Genomic DNA, 17747 nt, shown 5'->3' on the forward strand with positions numbered 1-17747 from the left:
TGGCAAAGAGAGCTGTGGTTCTTGAAAACTTATGCTACAGATGCATCTGACGAAGAGAGCTGTGGTTCTCGAAAGCTTATGCTACAATAAAGTTGGTTTGTCTTAAAGGTGCTACTGGACTCTTTGCTATTGAGTTCAGTGGGACTTACTCCCAAGACAGTATGCCCAGGCTTGCAGCTTTAATCTTCAACAGCTGCAGTGAAACTTCTCCCTTGCTTATAAATCAGATACAACAATTTCACTTCCTTGCTATTTAGTGCTCACTCTTACTACTATCACTAGTAACTCCATGGTAATAAAACAATACGTCTGGTTGTCCATAAGATTTATTTGCTGTGAAAACAGCAAGCCCTCTATCGTGTTCTTTCTTATTGCAACCTATTTTCTTCTTTCTCTGCTTAAAATACTACTCTTTGACTACTATCTGGTCCCTTACTGGTTAAAATACAAACCTGGTCTTGGCACCTCTTGTGCTGTGGCAGGAATTGCAGATCATGTGTGCGCATGCAACTTTTAGACCATGTGCAGATGAATTCCCCACATGCTTTTCATGTTTGCATTGGTTAGTCTGGGGGGGCGGCGGCAAAAACAGCTCTCTATTCATCTTTGTAGTTAAGCTTCCATCTGTTTTTCTGGCTAACATTATACAGTGTTGTAGGACTGGAAAGTCAGTGTTGAGATTGCTGTGGGCAACACGGAGAACAAACAGAGGCCTTATGTACTCCAGGCCCTGGGGCACATCTGATTGTCCAAAAGATGAGACCACATTGCGAATTACTAGTGGATATATTGTCGAAGGCTTTCACGGCCGGAGAACGATGGTTGTTTTGGGTTTTCCGGGCTGTATTGCCGTGGTCTTGGCACTGTAATTCCTGACGTTTCGCCAGCAGCTGTGGCTGGCATCTTCAGAGGTGTAGCACCAAAAGACAGAGATCTCTCAGTGTCACAGTGTGGAAAAGATGTGGGCAGGTCATTTGTATCTACTCGGGAGGGGTGGGGTTGAGCTGAGAGGATAGATTGAAAGATTTTTTTAAAAGAAAGAAAACGGCAAAGCAGAAGTGTTTTTAAAGGCTTTTGGCTAAAGAGTTTTATGTGGGGTTTTGTGTGCGTTCTAGGTAGGATCGCTAAGAACAGACTCCTTCTGAACTTAAAACCCATGCAAGGTCTGCTATTCGTCTTCCTGTTCGCTGCTTTGGGTCTCCTAAGCCTCAAGGCCATAGCCAAACCGACCTTGCACATCCCCACAAAAGTTACTTATGAACATTCTGTTACTGACACACACACGCCGCAGTCCATAACATGACAGCAGAGGAAATGCTTTTGGATTACCTTGATCTTCATTCACAAAGGGACACTTCCCATTATACTTGTTAGGTATTCACCTAACATGAATACCCACCGTGGACCTAAAACGTGAAGCACAAATGTCATCAAAAGCATGTTTGCAAAGACATGTAGCAAACACGCACATTAAACCCTATTATTACTTTAAAAATGTCTGAAGGGAGCTCTGATGCTCAAAAACTTACACCCTGAAACGTTTGGTGTAGTGGTTAAGAGTGGCAGGACTCCGATCTGGAGAACTGGGTTTGATTCCCTCTGTTTGAAGCCAGCTGGGTGACCTGGGGTCAGTCACAGCTCTCTCAGAGCTCTCTCAGCCCCACCCACCTCACAGGGTGAATGTTGTGGGGATAATAATAATATATTGTCGAAGGCTTTCACGGCCGGAGAACGATGGTTGTTGTGGGTTTTCCGGGCTGTATTGCCGTGGTCTTGGCATTGTAGTTCCTGACGTTTCGCCAGCAGCTGTGGCTGGCATCTTCAGAGGTGTAGCACCAAAAGACTCTGAAGATGCCTGCCACAGCTGCTGGCGAAACGTCAGGAACTACAATGCCAAGACCACGGCAATACAGCCCGGAAAACCCACAACAACCAATAATAATATACTTTGTAAAGTGCTCTGAGCGGGCATTAGGTTGTCCTGAAGGGCAGTACATAAATCGAATGTTGTTGTTGGTCTCTAAGGTGTCACTGGACTCAAATCTCACTGTTCTACTGCAGACCACCACAGCTCCCCACCTAAAACTTAACAATGCTCAGAGTTTTAGATGTACTTCATATTCATTATCTTGAAAAGTAAACCAATACCATTACTTCCATACTGCAGACACAGAAAGACAGTTAACATAAGCCCTCTTTTGAAGTTTACGGCAGAGGCGAAATCTAAACTCAGGACTTCCTGATTTGTAGCTCAGCGGATAGGCTGTGGCTCGGGGCCAAGTTTGCAGTCAAGAAAGGCATGAAATAGTTCCAACTTTGCACGTTTCAGGAGAGAAAGGGGCAGGTGGGGGGGCGGCGCAGTGGGGACTGAGCATGCGCTGCAGCTGGGCAGCAGCCAGCTCCGAGAGACTCGCTGGAGGGGTCGCAGGAAAGTCAGCCTCAGCCTTCGCCTGTACTCGAGGGCCGACGCTGCTGGCTCACCTCGCAGGGTCGTTGTTCTACGGCAGGGATCGGGCAGCATTTTTGGCCATTGCAAAGGCGAAGCGTCTTAGCGTTTCGTCTCCAAGAGAAGCCCGTCTAGCGGATACTTTCCCTTCCCCGTGACAGTGGCAAACGTCCCACAGGTGCAGCCGCTCTTCGGGCTGGCCCACGTGGACGGCAGAGGATGCCCTGTCTTGTAAGGTTGCCAACATCCAGGTAGCTGGAGATCTCCCGGAATTACCACAGATTTCCAGACCAGTTCCCCTGGAGAAAATGGCTGCTTTGGAGGATGGCCTTTGGCATTATACCCCGCTGCGGTCCCGCCCCTCCGCAAAGCCCGCCTTTCTAAGCTCCACGCCCCCAAATCTCCAGGAATCGCTCCACCTGGAGCTGGCAACCTTCCTGCCTGCCCCTGACGCGCCGCCTTGCTTCCCTTCCCGTGCGTAAAAGCGCAGGCCCACAGGGAGTCGATCTTCCCCCCAGCCGCCGCGCCCCCTTCTGCAAACAGGCTTTGGGGCTACGGATTTCCGCGGTCACGTCCTCCCTGCCTCCGGGGCTGGCCGGGCTCCCGCGACGGCCTCCCACCCTGGGCAGCCACGGCCGGGCACAGCGGGAAGGAGCCCCACCGGAGCCGAGCCCGGTTCCTCTTTTCCCGTCCAGGCCTTGCAAAGGCGACTCCCTCCCCCCGAAAAACTTCCCGGGGGCGGTGCTTGCGCGCTGACTGGCGGGCGCCCAGGCGAATGGACGGCTAGAAAAGGAGGGTGGGGCGGGGGTGCCTCTTTTCCTGCAAAAGCTGCCGCTGAGAATCGGAGCCCCAAATTGTGGGAGAGGCTCGGCGTCCCGGAACCTGCCGCGAGTAGGTAAGTCGCTCCTGGCTTGGCTGCAGCTCTTGCAGCGGCTTCCCTTGCGCTAAGGCGTCCCGGCCAAGGAGGCTCTCCGAGGACACGCCCCGGGGGGGAGCGCTTCTTTCCAGGCACTTTTGCTCGGAGAAAAGCGGCCCCCGCGGCCCCCCAGCCCAGGATTTGTGAGTGGCCGGAGCCGCGGCCAGCTGTGCGTAAAACGCGCGCGGGGTAGAAGAGGGGTAAGAGCTTGCCTCCGGGGTACCAACTTTCCCTCAGGTGGTTGGAGCTCCTCCCCGGGGTAAAGGAGAGGAGGCAGGGCCGCCACCCCTGCAAGGGTTGCCAGCTCCAGGTTGAGAAATTCCCGGAGTTTGGGTGTGTGTGTGGAGCTTGGCGTGGACAGAGTTTGGAGAGGAAAGGAACCTCCCCGGGGTATAATGCCAGAGAGGCCACCCTCCACAGCAGCCATTTTCTCCAGGGGAGCTGGCCTCGATGGCTTGGACAGCAGTGGTAATTCTGGAGAGCTCCAGGCCGCAGCTGGAGGTTGGCAACCCAACTGCCATGGCAGCCTTGCCTGCGCAAGAGGGCGCGGCTGTCGTGGGGCAGACATTTCGGGGGTCCTGTCTTGCATGTCCGTCCCCCCCCCCCGCCCCCGGTCTTCCCTTCACCTCCTATCTGGGTTAAAGATTCGCAAGCGAGCCTTAACTGCACTTTGCCGTTCAGAAGGCTGCAGTCCCAATGAGAAAATCGTTGTTTCCTTTTTAAAACTTCTTACCTGGTGTTTTGGATACGGGCCTCTGCCCGCCGGGCGTGCTTTTCGTCGCTTGCGAAGAATTCCTGCTCTTGCGAGTCGAGCCCAAAAGTCACGGACTTTAGCGGAGCCTCCTGACTCGCGTGTCCGTGTGAAAGGACGTTCTGCCGTCAGGGCAGCCTCGGGGCATTCCCTGCCCTTGAGCTGTCCTTGCAGCGGAGGTGGATCTGGGCTAGAACTTGGGACCTTGACGTCTGGTTCTGCCACCTCCCGCTTCTCCTCGGCAGCATTCACACGAGATGCATCTAGCAGGAGAAACCTTTTAGGACCCTATTCTTTGCACCTTGTACTGAGCAATATCTAAGACCTCTTGTGGTGTTCCGAAGCAGAAGCTTGTACGTGGGAACCTATGTTTGCAGACCGGCGTGGCTACCCACCAGAAACTTTTATTAAAGCAGCTTCAGGTGGGTAGCCGTGTTGGTCTGCAGTCGAACAGGAAGATTCGAGTCCAGTAGCGCTATAAAGACCAACTCGATTTCCAGGGTATGAACTTTCAAGAGTCAAAGCTTTCTTCCGATACAAGCACCGGAGAAGTGTGCTCATATCTGAAGAAGGGAGCGTTGAGTCTCGAAAGTTTACACCCTTGCAAAATCTTGTTGGTCTCTAAAGAGCCACTGGACCCCAGTCCTGTTTTATTGAAGCATAAACGGATGTGAGTCTTGTGAGCAAAGCACCCAAGGGAAAGAGCAATGGCAGTCTCTCATTTTGCCTTGAATCGTGGAACAAAAGATTGCCCTCCTCCCCACCCTGCGTTTCCAAGGACAGAAAGATTCTGCTGCCTGCCCAGTTAATGCAGAGATGTCTGGGTCATATTGCTCCAGACTGCAGGAGGAGCTTACATGAAGAAAACGATTCCTTGCATGTAGAAAGCTAGCATATCAGAATAAACTCTAACTTAGAAACCACCCTTTTAATACCTAGATTTCTATATGGATGGAATCTTTCTCTGTGGTGGAACATACAGCTCCCTTGTGGAACATCCCAAATGCAGGCTTCCCACCTAATTGTAAGCTATGCATTTGAAAAGGCTTACCTCCTTAGTCCCCCCCCCCATTTCCAGGCCCTCTTGTGTCTTTTAAAAGCCACCATTTCCCATACATTTTACCTGTCCTCGCTTTGCTCCATCCCTGACAAAAAGGGGTTAATTAAAGACGAGCATGAGGGCAGCCCCCTCCCCTTGGCCCTGGTATGGGTGCAGAGGCTTGAAGCTGGCTAGGTCCGGGTTTTCTGGAGAGAGGCCAGTCCTCCCCTCCCCCTCCTCTGAGCTCCTTTTGCACCCGGTTTTTCCACACCTCAGCCCCCAGCGGCAATGGCTCGGCCCCTGACGGAGCAAATCTGCATAAATATTAAAACACCATTTAAAACAGCGACATTTTGTATTGTGAGGCGACACATCAAGGAAGACTTATAATATTTTGCATGCATACTGTGGTGGACAATTTTTCACAATGTTTAAATTTCCTCCCCCCCCCCCGGCTTGTGTCTTTTAAAAACCACCACTTCCCATACGTTTGACCTGTCCTGGCTTTGCTCCATCCCTGTCTGACAAAAAGGGGTTAATTAAAGATGAGCGTGAGGGCAGCCTCCTCCCCTTGGGCCTGGTGTAGGTGCAGAGGCTCGAAGCTGTCCAGGTTTCCTGGAGAGACGCCAGTCCTCCCCTCCCCCTCCACTGAGCTCCTTTTGCACCCGGCTCCTCCCTGCGTTTGGTCAGCCCCTAAAAGGGACGGAAGATGCACAGAGTTGGCAGCAGACAGGAGTGACCTGCCAGGCTGCAGGCAGGAGCGCAGAGCCCTTGCTGGTGGGTGGTGGGGGGACACTGAGGGAGGCCTCCTGCCCCAACCCCTCTGCCCGTTTTTTCCAGGCCTCAGCCCCAGCGGCAATGGCTCGGCCCCTGACAGACCAGGAGAAGCGGAAGCAGATCAGCATCCGTGGCATCGTCGGGGTGGAGAATGTGGCCGAGCTGAAGAAGGGCTTCAACCGGCACCTGCACTTCACGCTGGTCAAGGACCGGAATGTGGCCACCCCTCGAGACTACTACTTTGCCCTGGCGCACACCGTGCGTGATCATCTGGTGGGCCGGTGGATCCGCACCCAGCAGTACTACTACGAGAAGGACCCCAAGGTGAGACCCTGCAGAGAGGGAGGTGAAAGCTGGGAAGGGGTGATCTTGAACTGGGCGGGCTGAGGCAGGAACGTGCAAGCTTTCAGAGTTGTACAGAATTCATCATTTAGTTTGATGAAATGCTCTGTGGATTCCCGAACCTTGCACACTGCTATGCTATTCCTCTAAAGGATGTGGTTTGAATGGCTTTGTCTCTTCCGTAACTTTGAGTAAAGTAACTCTTTGCACTATGCATAACTTCTTGAATTCTCTGTGCTGCAGGGTCTGGTGGAGGTGCCCAACGTAGATAGCTTTTAAAAAAAAAGATATTAAACAAATTCATGCAAGAGAATAGGTCTGTCAACATCTGTTATTCTTGCTAAGTAACAGGAACCTCTGTGTTGAAGGCAGCATGCCTGAGAGCCAAGCTACAAGTGACGCCTGACACAGGCTGGACACTTGTCAGCTTCCCTCAAGTTTTGATGGGAAATGTAGGCATCCTGGTCTTGCAGCTGTAATGGAGAGCAGAGCTGTAAAACCAGGACACCTACATTTCCCATCAAAACTTGAGGGAAGCCGACTAGTGTCCAACCTGTGTAAGGCGTCACTTGTAGCTTGGCTCTGAGACTGCCTAATGCCTGGGGACAGAGGACAGGGTAGCCTGCTTGCGGGCTTTGTTTGTTTGCAGTTTGGAAGCAGGGTGGGTGAGATGGCGTTCGAGCTGGTTTAAGTAGGCGATTCGTGGTATTTTTTTAAAGTTAGGCTGGACTTAAGGTCTTTAAACAGCAGGGTCAAAGAGCCATAACATGCAAGAAGAATGGGGTGAGATGCAGTTGGGTAAAATTCGAGTGTAATCAGAAAAATACAGTAGAAAAGAGCAAGAGTCCAGTAGCACCTTTAAAACTCACAAAATTTGTAGTAGTCACAGCTCAGGAAAATACAGAGAGTGTTTGCGAAAGCAGTTACAGCAGTTCTCTCGTTTTGCCAAATTGATTAAAGCCTGTAATAGGTGGGAAGTACAAATCTTTGCTAAAATAGTCCGCACTTCCAGCGAGTGAATGGTCCAAGTCCTAGCTCTACCCATCGTAGAGATAATGTGAAACCCCTTAACAAATTCCAGTTCAGTGTTTTCATGCTGGAGCTGCCCTTTGAAGTTGTTTGTTGAAGAATGGTGACTTTCGGGTCAACGGCAGCGTTCAGGGCGATTGAAATGGTTTCCCCCTGGAGTCTGAATCTTGCCAAATTTTGATGCCCGTTCATTCTTTTGCCTAAAGGCTGACCTCTTTGTCCTGTGCAAAGAGCAGACGGGCATCGTCGGTAGGTGGTGATGTCTGTGACACCGGAGGACGAGCGTAGCTGATTTTACGAAGAGGTCCCTGACTTAAGGAGGTTTTGCCCACATATCTGAGCCCTGACAGTCGATCAATTAATTAGTTAGATCTGTTGGTTTTGAAACCCTCTTGACTGATTAAAAAGGTGCCCCCATTTTTCAACTTTATTTTTTTTTTTTAGAACTGCAGGTTGCAAATATTGTCTCAAAGGCAGTCCCTTCCTTTACTTATGAGTAGGAGATGCTGTTTCTAGGACGATGTCTCGTGGCCTGCAGAGGCTCTGGCTCAGTCGCAGAACAGGTGGTGGTCCCTGGCACCTCCTGCTGGGCAAAGCCCTTTTTGTTCTGAGACCCAGGAGAGCTTCTGCCCGTTAGAGCTGATGGTCTTGGGCTGGGTGGATCAATGCAAGTCAGATTTAGGTGATTTACAGTGAAATCCTAAGCAGAGTTACTCCAGTCTAAGCCCACTGATTTCAATGGGCTTAGACTGGAGTAACTCTGTTTAGGATTGCACTGCTGGAAGAGCTAGGTTTGCGTCCAGCGGCACCTTCAAGAGCAACAAAATTTCCAGATGGTTGTTGTGGGTTTTCCGGGCTGTATTGCCGTGGTCTTGGCATTGTAGTTCCTGACGTCAGGAACTACAATGCCAAGACCACGGCAATACAGCCCGGAAAACCCACAACAACCATCGTTCTCCGGCCGTGAAAGCCTTCGACAATACAAAATTTCCAGAGTCAAGCTCCCTTCGTCAGATACGACCAAGAAGGCAGCTTCACCGACGTGAAAAAGCACACAATTGGTTTGATATATTTTATTTATTTAAACCATTTGTGTGCCACCTTTCTACCTAGATAGGGTCCCCACTTGGCAAACTTAAAAAAATAAAATAAAACAACACGTTAAACAATTTTCACTTAAAATGAAAACATTTTAAGACCGTATAAATTAAATAAATATGGCCACACAAACACGCAATACAAAGAACAGGGAGAGGAGGGCCAGTAAAAGTTATTGGGGGTAATAAATAATAATAATAACAAACAAAAATAAATTCACCCGCTGGCAGAAGACAGCGATAGAGGGGGACAGCCAAATCTCCCTGGGGAGGGAGTTCCAAAGTGTTGGCATGACACCTGAGAAAGTGCTTTCTCAGGTTGCCAGCCGTCCCGAATGAATGGGTAGGTATATATGCAATATATATGCAAGCCCTGTTGATTTCTTGAATTGGGTGACGCCTGTGTGCGTTTTGACAGTAGAGGGAGAAGGGAGGCCAGGCAGAGAAGTGTAAGGAGGGCTTTCTTTTTGCCTGGGATGAAGGGAAGGGGTTAGTCGAAGGGAGGGCCTTTGTGTGACTTGAGGGCAGCAGCTCTGGCTCGCCTAATGGACGCTGGCAGTCCATTGATCTTCTTAAAATTGCTCTCCTGCCAGGCTGGTGTCTTGGTTCTGCTTGGGAAATGTTATGCGGAGAGGGGAGGAAAGAAGCCACCTTAAATCTGTTCACTGATAAGGAAGTGAGGCCAGCTTGAGTCCAGGAGGGTGCCTGGAGGGGCTGCAGAGCTACGGGCTGCTTGCTGGGGGGGGGGCGGTATCAGAACGGTGAGCAAACAAATGCTGGTCAAATGCAAGCATGAATGGATTTCTGCAAGGTCAGCTGGAGGTTGCGCTCTCTGTGGTCGTCCTCAGTCCTGGGCGCTTGCCACCGTAAGGTGGAGCTTGGCATGCATACGGGTGCCTGCATTTGGTTCCTGTCCTCTTTTTGCAAAAGATCTTTTCTTGCAGGATTTGGAAGGGATTCTTGGGCAGTCGCTGCCAGGAAAAGCAGGCCACAAGAGCTGCTTATATTCCTTGCCCTGAATGCTCGAAGGCTGTGTTCTGTCCCAGAGGAGCTTGCAGCCACTGTACTTGTCCAGTACGGTATGGTGGCCTCTGGGTAGGTTTCTGGAGAGGGTGGGAGAGGGGGCCGCTGCTTGGGTTGTGCCTGTATGATCCCTACTCCCGGGTGAGGGGACAACTGCTTTCCAGTCTGTTTTTCCTTCCTTCCAAGGAGCTCAGGGCGGCATACATAGTTGTCCCCTCCCCCTTTCCTCCTCACAACAACCCTGTAGGGTAGGTCAGGCTGAAATAAAGTGAGGTCACCCTCAGGCTTCATGGCAGAGCGAGGATTTGAATTTGAGTCTCCTAGCTCATAGTCCGACACTGATCACAGCTCTGCAGGCGACCCTTTTATCTGTTTATTGTCCCCATTTCTCACTGGATGTTATGAATTGTAATAGGGTGTCGATGGTGGATCATTGTGAATTTAATTGATATTTTGCACTTGCGCCTTATATAAACATTTACAGAGCCACAATTACAAATTGTAATTCTTTAATTGCTCTTTAAGCGCGGCTGAAGCGAAACTTCTTTCCCCTACGAAGCGTTTGTTGCAGGGGGTTCTTTTCTTTTTTGTTATCTATAATTGCTGTGATACTCCTTTGTTTTGTACTCACTGAGACTCAAGGCAGATGACACATTGTAAGTCCACACAATCAACAGCTGGAACAGTCAGTAAATAATACAACAGGGTAAGGTTGGCAGAAATTTGAAAAGATGCATAAAATATGAGTATAGGAACACAGAGATGAAACATTGCTGAAACAAAAACATAAATAAGTTGACGTGACAAATTAAATTACACGGAAACTACCCAGTAGGAGCATATATTCATCGTCAGACAGTACACAGTAGTATAGTTTACAGTTCCTGTCCCTTTACCAAAGCATCTCCCTGAATCAGTTCCTTACAGAACAGCTGTATTGCCTTAGTAAAAAAAAAAGCCCTCTTGAATAATTCAGTTTGCATCCTTTGCAGAAAGCCAAGAGAGTGGGGGCTTTCCTGATCTCTTCAGGCAGGCCGTTCCAAAAGGCGGAGACCATCACAAAAAAAATGTTTCTGTATAGGCAGCTTTTTATTTTTTCCCCATTTGCAAGATGCCATTTGCGGAAACTACCCAGTAGGAGCATAAAGGACAAGTGTCATTTGTCACTTGTAGTTTGGCCCTTAGAGAATGAAAAACGGTGTGGGGGCGGGGGAAGCCAGTGTTGTATAGTGGTTAGTCTGGGCCAAGCTACAAGTGACGAATGACACTTGAACGGCAAGTGGATTGAGTGGAGGGCAAGTGAACAGGGAGAAATACACTTGCCGTTCAAGTGCCATTCGTCACTTGTAGCTTGGCCCTCTGTCAGCCTAGGTTCTGGGAGATCCAGGTTCATACTGCTACTCTGCTATGGAAGCTTGCTATGGAAGCTCGCTGAGTGACCTTGGGCCAGTCACGCTCTTGCAGCCTAATCTACCTCACAAGGTTGTTGTGAGGTGAAAATGGAGGCGAGGCGAACAATGTAAGCTGCTTTGTGTCCACATTGGGAAGGAAGGCAGAGTATAAATGAAGTTAATAAATGAATAAAATTGGAATTGCCTGCGTTTTGCAGGGGGTTGGACTAGAGGACCCTCGAGATACCCTTCCAACCCTGTGATTCTATCATTCTGTGAAAAAATTCTGGCTTTCCTTTGCTCCGTAAATACGACTTCCCAATATGTAAAAGATCTTCAAAATGGTGGAAGATAGATGTGTGTGTTATATGCTGTCAAGTTGCTTCCGATTTACGGCGAGCCTATGAATCGACAGCCTCCAAAACGTCCTCTCGACGACAGCCTTGTTTAGGCCTTGCAGACTGAAGACTGCGGCTTCCCTTACTGAGTCAATCCGTCTCTTTTTGGGTCTTCCTCTTTTCCGAGCATTATTGTTTTTCCAGTGAGTCTCGTCTCCTCATGATGAGACCAGTAGAATAGCCTCCATTTCATCATTGTAGCTTCCAGGGAGAATTCAGGCTTGCCAATCTAGAACCCGCTCATCTGTCTTTTTGGCAGTCCATGGTGTCTATAAAACTCTCCTACAAGAAAAACACTGAAGTGATTAAGTGATAAAAATATGGCTGAGCTGGGATCAAGTGTTAGGGGCCTGTAAAGCCTGGCGTGTTGGGATATTTCGTCTGACATTCGTCGCTTTAAGGCAGGGGCATTTCTCTGGCAGAGCAACCCATCCAACTGTTCGGGCAGCACCACGAGGTTTCGGCTGACTTGTTATTCGTCGCTTTAAGACAGGGGCATTTCTCTGGCAGACCAACCCATCCAACTGTTCGGGCAGCACCACAAGGTTTCGGCTGACGTGTTATTCGTCGCTTTAAGACAGGGGCATTTCTCTGGCAGACCAACTCATCCAACTGTTCGGGCAGCACCACGAGGTTTCGGCTGACGTGTTATTCGTCGCTTTAAGACAGGGGCATTTCTCTGGCAGACCAACTCATCCAACTGTTCGGGCAGCACCACGAGGTTTCGGCTGACGTGTTATTCGTCGCTTTAAGACAGGGGCATTTCTCTGGCAGACTAACCCATCCAACTGTTCGGGCAGCACCACGAGGAGGCAGAAAACAACATGGGCCTGGCTCATTTCTGACCCATCAGCAGCAGGGCAGGTTTCAGGCATTGCCTCCTGGACATGTGCTTCTGCCTGCTGGGTCCAAGCCGTGTCTCTGGGGCACTGTCTGTCTGGCAGCTGTGAGTAAGGATGGAATGGGCGTCCTATGCTGGAGATGAAAAAAGAGTGGGTTTTTAAAAACGTTTAAAATCTTATTTAAAAAAGAAAATGGGAATAACAATAGAAAGTGCATAGAACCTTATACAAAATACATTGAGGTACAATGTAAAGAATATATAGTAATAAATTTAAGCTGCATGGAAGATATATGACATAACTGAATTTCATACGGTTACTCCTCTCCCTCGATTAATCTGTTATAAAAGAACGAAAGAGAGAGAGAGAGAGAGAAAGAGAAAGAGAAAGAAAGAGAAAGAAAAAGAAAGAAAAACATGCTTCTTGGTAGAGTATCTAGTAATATATTTCGGGGGCGGGGGGAGGCGGGAATTCAACACACAATGACAGTTTAAACATTTTATATTCAACACTATATTCAGCCTTACAATATTTAATATGTTAAGTTATTGGTTTAACTATTTAGCTTGGCTGTTAATTTATTTTAATATTAATCGTACCTTCTAAATTTAATACAGTGGCCTATTATGTATATAGAAAATTCATCCAATCATACAAAACAAACATAATAAGAATAATGTTGAAGAAGAAAGAAAAATAGAAATTTTTATAACCTAGCTATGTAAATCAACACTAATTGTACATATAAGCTTCAAAATAATATCTTTCTCTTCATCTCCATGGTAGTACTTCTAAGTAAAATATCTAATAATATATTTTTAGAGTTTATCACAAGGTGAAACTTTGAGCATTTTCATTTTGCTGGGGCTGAAAAAATATTGTTAACTGTCCCCGGTGCTTTGAAAGGCCAGATGTTGGCCAGTGCAAGTAGCCATCAAAGGGCATGGGAAACAATAAAATTAAGTCATGCCTGCTTTAAAACTAATTTGTGAAATAGAGAGGCTGGTTGCTCAGTATATTGGGACCGAGGAGACGCTAGATCTGTCTTGGAGTCAATGCGCTATGCTGCGTCCTCGGTGGAGATAACATTTGCTAGCTTCCTATTTTGTGCAAATACAATTTAAAAAATATTTTAAAAGGCATTGCGTAGGTTTTCTTTGAAGCCTGTAAAAACGTTGCCCTCCTTGAAGGAGGGAAGTGGAAGTGACGAATGGAAAGGTGAAGGTGTAAAATAGCCAATAGTCCTTTATTAATTGGATTGACTTAATGAACTCTGCAGTTGATTGTCCGGGCCTTTAATGGAGTTTTAGGCTGGTAGATTAAGGAATAATCCCCTTTGTGACCTCACCTGAAACGTTTTTGGGAACGGATGCAGGCAGGTTTTCGGTGGAGATCTTCACACCGAATTAGGCCTGTCTCCAAGTTTGTCTTGGAACCAGTTGTGTCTCTTCTGAATCTCTATTGCATAAGTCATTTTAAAAATAGTTGTTTTAAATTAAGAAAAATTGAACTTTTTAATGCCCAAATGGAGCCATGTAGTGATTCCTGATGTAATATCTATAATTTACATCTAGGAGCCATGAGGGGAGACCCTTTTCCCCACAAGGAGACCTGCTTACAGACAGCCTGCTTCAGACTCAGCCAGCCATATGGAGGAAATAAGTGTGTGCGTGCATGTGCGTATTTGTTCGTGCATGCGCACACATCTGCCACAGAGTGCCATCCAAATGTGTTCTTTTTTAAAAAAAAATTATTTTATTATTTTTATTGTGGGAAAGTTAAAAGATAGAGCAAAAGAAGGAAAGAAAAACAAAAACACAACTACAAAGAGCAAACAATGGCCTACATATCGATCTACAAAGTAAAAAATAGTAAAAAGCATATATTTTAATATATATTTATATATTTTTTAATATACTGTCTATATGCGTGGCAGATTGGAAACCCTTTATGTGAGAAACGAAGAAAAATGAATTAATGATTTGTGGTTTTGATTTTTAAGGTTAAGGATTTGGGATATCAAGAAGATGAGACACAGAAAAAAAGATAATTAGACCACAAGATGATTGATAATAAAGGAGGAAGTGTTGTAGGTTAAAAACTAATGGATTAATAATAATATGCTTATTATGCTATCCAAATGTGTTCTGAAGACGAGAGCACTTGCTCAGACTGAATGGGAGTATCACACCACTATGAGAGATACTTGAATAATTGGTTTATTTTAGTACAAATGCTCAGTGGAGCTCATGTACAATGATGAGAAATACATAAAAGCATTTGGCAGAAGTAGAGGAGGAGAGGTGCACCCGTTGATTCGAACAGGCTCCATCTAAGTTTTTGGACTGGGATCAGCAACTGGTCGCTCAAGAATCAAATGTGGAACCAAAGTATGGAACCAAAGACAGTCCTTTAAAAAAGAAAACCAGATCTTTAAGTTAAGATATATCGGAGGGGTAGGTGGGATGCTGGAATGACCGGCGTGTGAAGGGAATGGCAGGCAAAGATTTTTATGGGACTGAAAGGTTTCTTAGAGATGCTTTAAGGAAAGGAAAATGAGACCGGTGAGCAGTTGCTAGTAATCCAAGTAAGAACCTTGTGTAGATTTATACCATTAGCACAATTTATACCATTAGCACAACTGTGCAAGGTATAGCACATTTATATTATTTATTGCGGGATCTTTTGATTGCCAGTTCCTAATAAAGGGTTCATAACCATCAGTGTTGAGGCTTCAAATTACTGGTAATATGAAGTCATATATTTTCAGTTATACAAATAGGCTTTTTTATCCTGGCTGTTTGTTGATCCCTTGCTCTGAATTTTGACATAGTTGGGCTCTTTATTTTATTGACTGATGTCATTTGTAATCCGCCTTTCTTACGGAGACTCAAGGTGGATTACGTAGCGTGAGATTAGTACAATATCAAGGACATTTTCAATAAATGTTACCATAGGGTATATAAATGCAAATTTACACAGACATAACACCAGCAAAAATCCAATACCGAGTTGAAGAACTGCTGAAACAGAGCATAAGCAATTCTTGGACTGACATTCGACAACATAAGACTACCATAGGCAACGGATAGTACATTTGCTGATTCCTTTTTTATAAGTTACCCCTTTGGCTTGAGCATGTCAGCCTAGAGTAGGTGATGCATCTAAACCTACCGTTTGAAATTATGTCGAGTCATGGTGAAGGCTGAGTTGCAAACTGGGAAGTCTCAAGTTTGACCCTCGACCCTCATACAATATCGACTCTGGTACGTAATGTATGTATGTATTGTTGAACGCTTTCACGGCCGGAGTACGTTAGTTGTAGATTTTCTGGGCTGTATGGCCATGGTCTTGGCATTGTGGTTCCTGATGTTGCGCCAGCAGCTGTGACTGGCATCTTCAGAGGTGTAGCACCAAAAGACAGATATCTCTCAGTGTCACAGTGTGGAAAAGATGCTGGCAGGTAATTTATATCTACTCAGGAAGGTGGGTTTAGGCTGAGTCATCCTGTAAGAGTTTCCCAGGGTGTGGAATGCTAATGGAGGGAGGCTTCACTGTATCCTGAGGAGGTTCTTTTGCATATGGATTGGTGGTTGATATGCTAATCTTATCTGCAGGGCTATTGTAAGATGTAGAGTATTTTGTTTGTCATTTATAGCCTGCCTTCTCACTGAGATTCAAGGCGGATTACACAGTGTGAGATTAGTACAGTCAGTATCAAGGACAATTTCATAAACCATGCCATAGGGCAAATAAACACAAGACACAGCATTAGCAAGAATCTAATACAGAGTTGAAGAAATGCTGAAACAGAACATAAGCAATTCTACGGCTGACATTAGACCACATGAAGCACAGGTAGCTCATAGGAGCACATATTTAAGACAACAGATAGTACGTAACGTAAGGCAACATAGTGGTGAAGTCCATGGTCCCTAATTCATTAGCGAAGCATCTGAGAGCCCCTCCCTACAATACAAAAGCCTTTTTGAATAATTTGGTTTTGTATCATTTGGGGAAAGCCAGGAGAGTGGGGGCCCTTCCTGACCTTCTCAGGCAGGCTGTTCCACAAGGTAGGGGCCACCACAGAGAGAGCCTGTGTACGGGCTGCTGTTGATTTCGCCCGTGTGCAGGGTGGCACCTGCAAGAGACCATGTTCGGATGAGCAAAGGGAGGCAGTCTTCAATATGGGGGAATCATAGTAACCAGCGGTAAAATGCTTTGAATGCTCTAATGGTGCTCTTCAAATCCCAAATACTGTTCTTTAGGAGGGCATCTATTACTGAAGGAGCTACTGAATCCTTCCAGCAGTGAGAGCCCCAGGCTGACTTCTATCTGCTTATATAATCTGCATGCCATTCATTTTTTTAAAGAAGAAATGAGCAGAGGAGAACTAAGGCCACCTGCATTTCCATTGCAGCTGACCATTTGGGAGTCTAGAGAAAGTTGCCGTTTGTTGAGCAACTTTACTAAACCCTTTGCTAACAAATGTGCTATCAACTATGAGAAAGGGAAGTTGTTTGGGGAAACAGTTTGTGGAATGTTTGGTACGTGGCTGTTGCCAAATGAATTACAGTTGGCTTTTTGTTGGCACATTAAAAAGCCACTCCTCTAGGCCAAGAGCGGTCTGAGCTGTTTTGCTTTTAAAAGAAAAATAAGTATCTGGGTGATCCACTGATGTGTGCTGAACTGGCAAAGCAGTTGGATCCACCCGAGAGTGTCTTGCTCGGCCAGGTCAGGGCATACAATTCTTTGCAAGAATCTTGCCAACCAAGAGTTGCTACGTAGTTCACTAGCAATTTACTCCTCATCCACTTGCCAGCTACATTCTGTTATTTGCATACCCCTGAAATAGAGATGGCCTTAGACACTCTTGTGAGAGGTGCTTTTCCATGCATCCTGTGATGTAGCTAAAGGACATTGAAGGTGAGTGTCCCGTAGTATTTCCCGTGCATTTCCATGAGATTTGGACAGTAGAATTCTAAGGGGAATGCACTTGTTCTGGGTCTGGCTGCCGGCGGTAGCGGATCTGATTGGCAAACTGTAACAATGCAGACCCATTTCTTTAAATGTGGGTCTGCACCGATCATGTCTGAAGAATTATGTTGGTGACTAGTTTCTATGGAATTGATTCACCCATCCAAACGCTGGATAATCAAGTGAATATTTGTGTGCACGTGAATTCTGTGGTAGTGTTTGCCATGTGTGGGTCCTGATTTTCAGTTGCATTTTCAGCCTGCTCTTCTCTTTTTTCCTGCTTCTTCTCTTCCACCAGAGAATTTACTACCTTTCCTTAGAGTTCTACATGGGCCGCACTTTGCAGAATACCATGATAAACCTGGGATTGCAGAATGCCTGCGACGAGGCGATTTATCAGGTGAGTCTATGTGCAAATGGGACTCCCAAGTTTCTCTCCGTTCAACAATGCCGTGAGTTTCCCAGCGTCTAAACCAGTGTGATTTAACAGTCTTCCGGGGTAAAGTTTACTGTTGTGGTTTTGCTTGGATTGCAGATCTGGGTGGAGCGTAGGCTCCCGTTATGGCGAAGTCTCTCAGGCAGAGCTGACCAAACTTTGCTAACCTTTCCCTTGCAGAAGGGGTCTGCCTTGAGAGAAAGGGCGGACATTTTTCTAGGCTTAGTCAAGGTGGGCCGCAATCCCCCAGGGAGCTTTGTGCAGGCCTCACTGAAATGAATGG

At 46.8% G+C, this 17747-nt stretch overlaps 1 protein-coding gene across 1 annotated transcript in view; it reads left to right on the plus strand.

The window, feature by feature from the left end:
• Window positions 1-3016: 3016 nt before the first annotated feature.
• PYGL (glycogen phosphorylase L) overlaps window positions 3017-17747 on the plus strand; it is a 65441-nt gene continuing 50710 nt past the window's right edge. Inside the window, exons 1-3 of the mRNA XM_054970028.1 lie at window positions 3017-3341; window positions 5993-6253; window positions 17327-17428. Of these exons, the coding sequence (XP_054826003.1) occupies window positions 6011-6253; window positions 17327-17428 (345 nt within the window). The 5' untranslated portion in view covers window positions 3017-3341; window positions 5993-6010. The remainder of the gene's footprint in view (window positions 3342-5992; window positions 6254-17326; window positions 17429-17747) is intronic.

Source organism: Eublepharis macularius, chromosome 2 (assembly GCF_028583425.1).
Source record: "Eublepharis macularius isolate TG4126 chromosome 2, MPM_Emac_v1.0, whole genome shotgun sequence".
NCBI classification, from domain to species: Eukaryota; Metazoa; Chordata; class Lepidosauria; order Squamata; family Eublepharidae; genus Eublepharis; species Eublepharis macularius.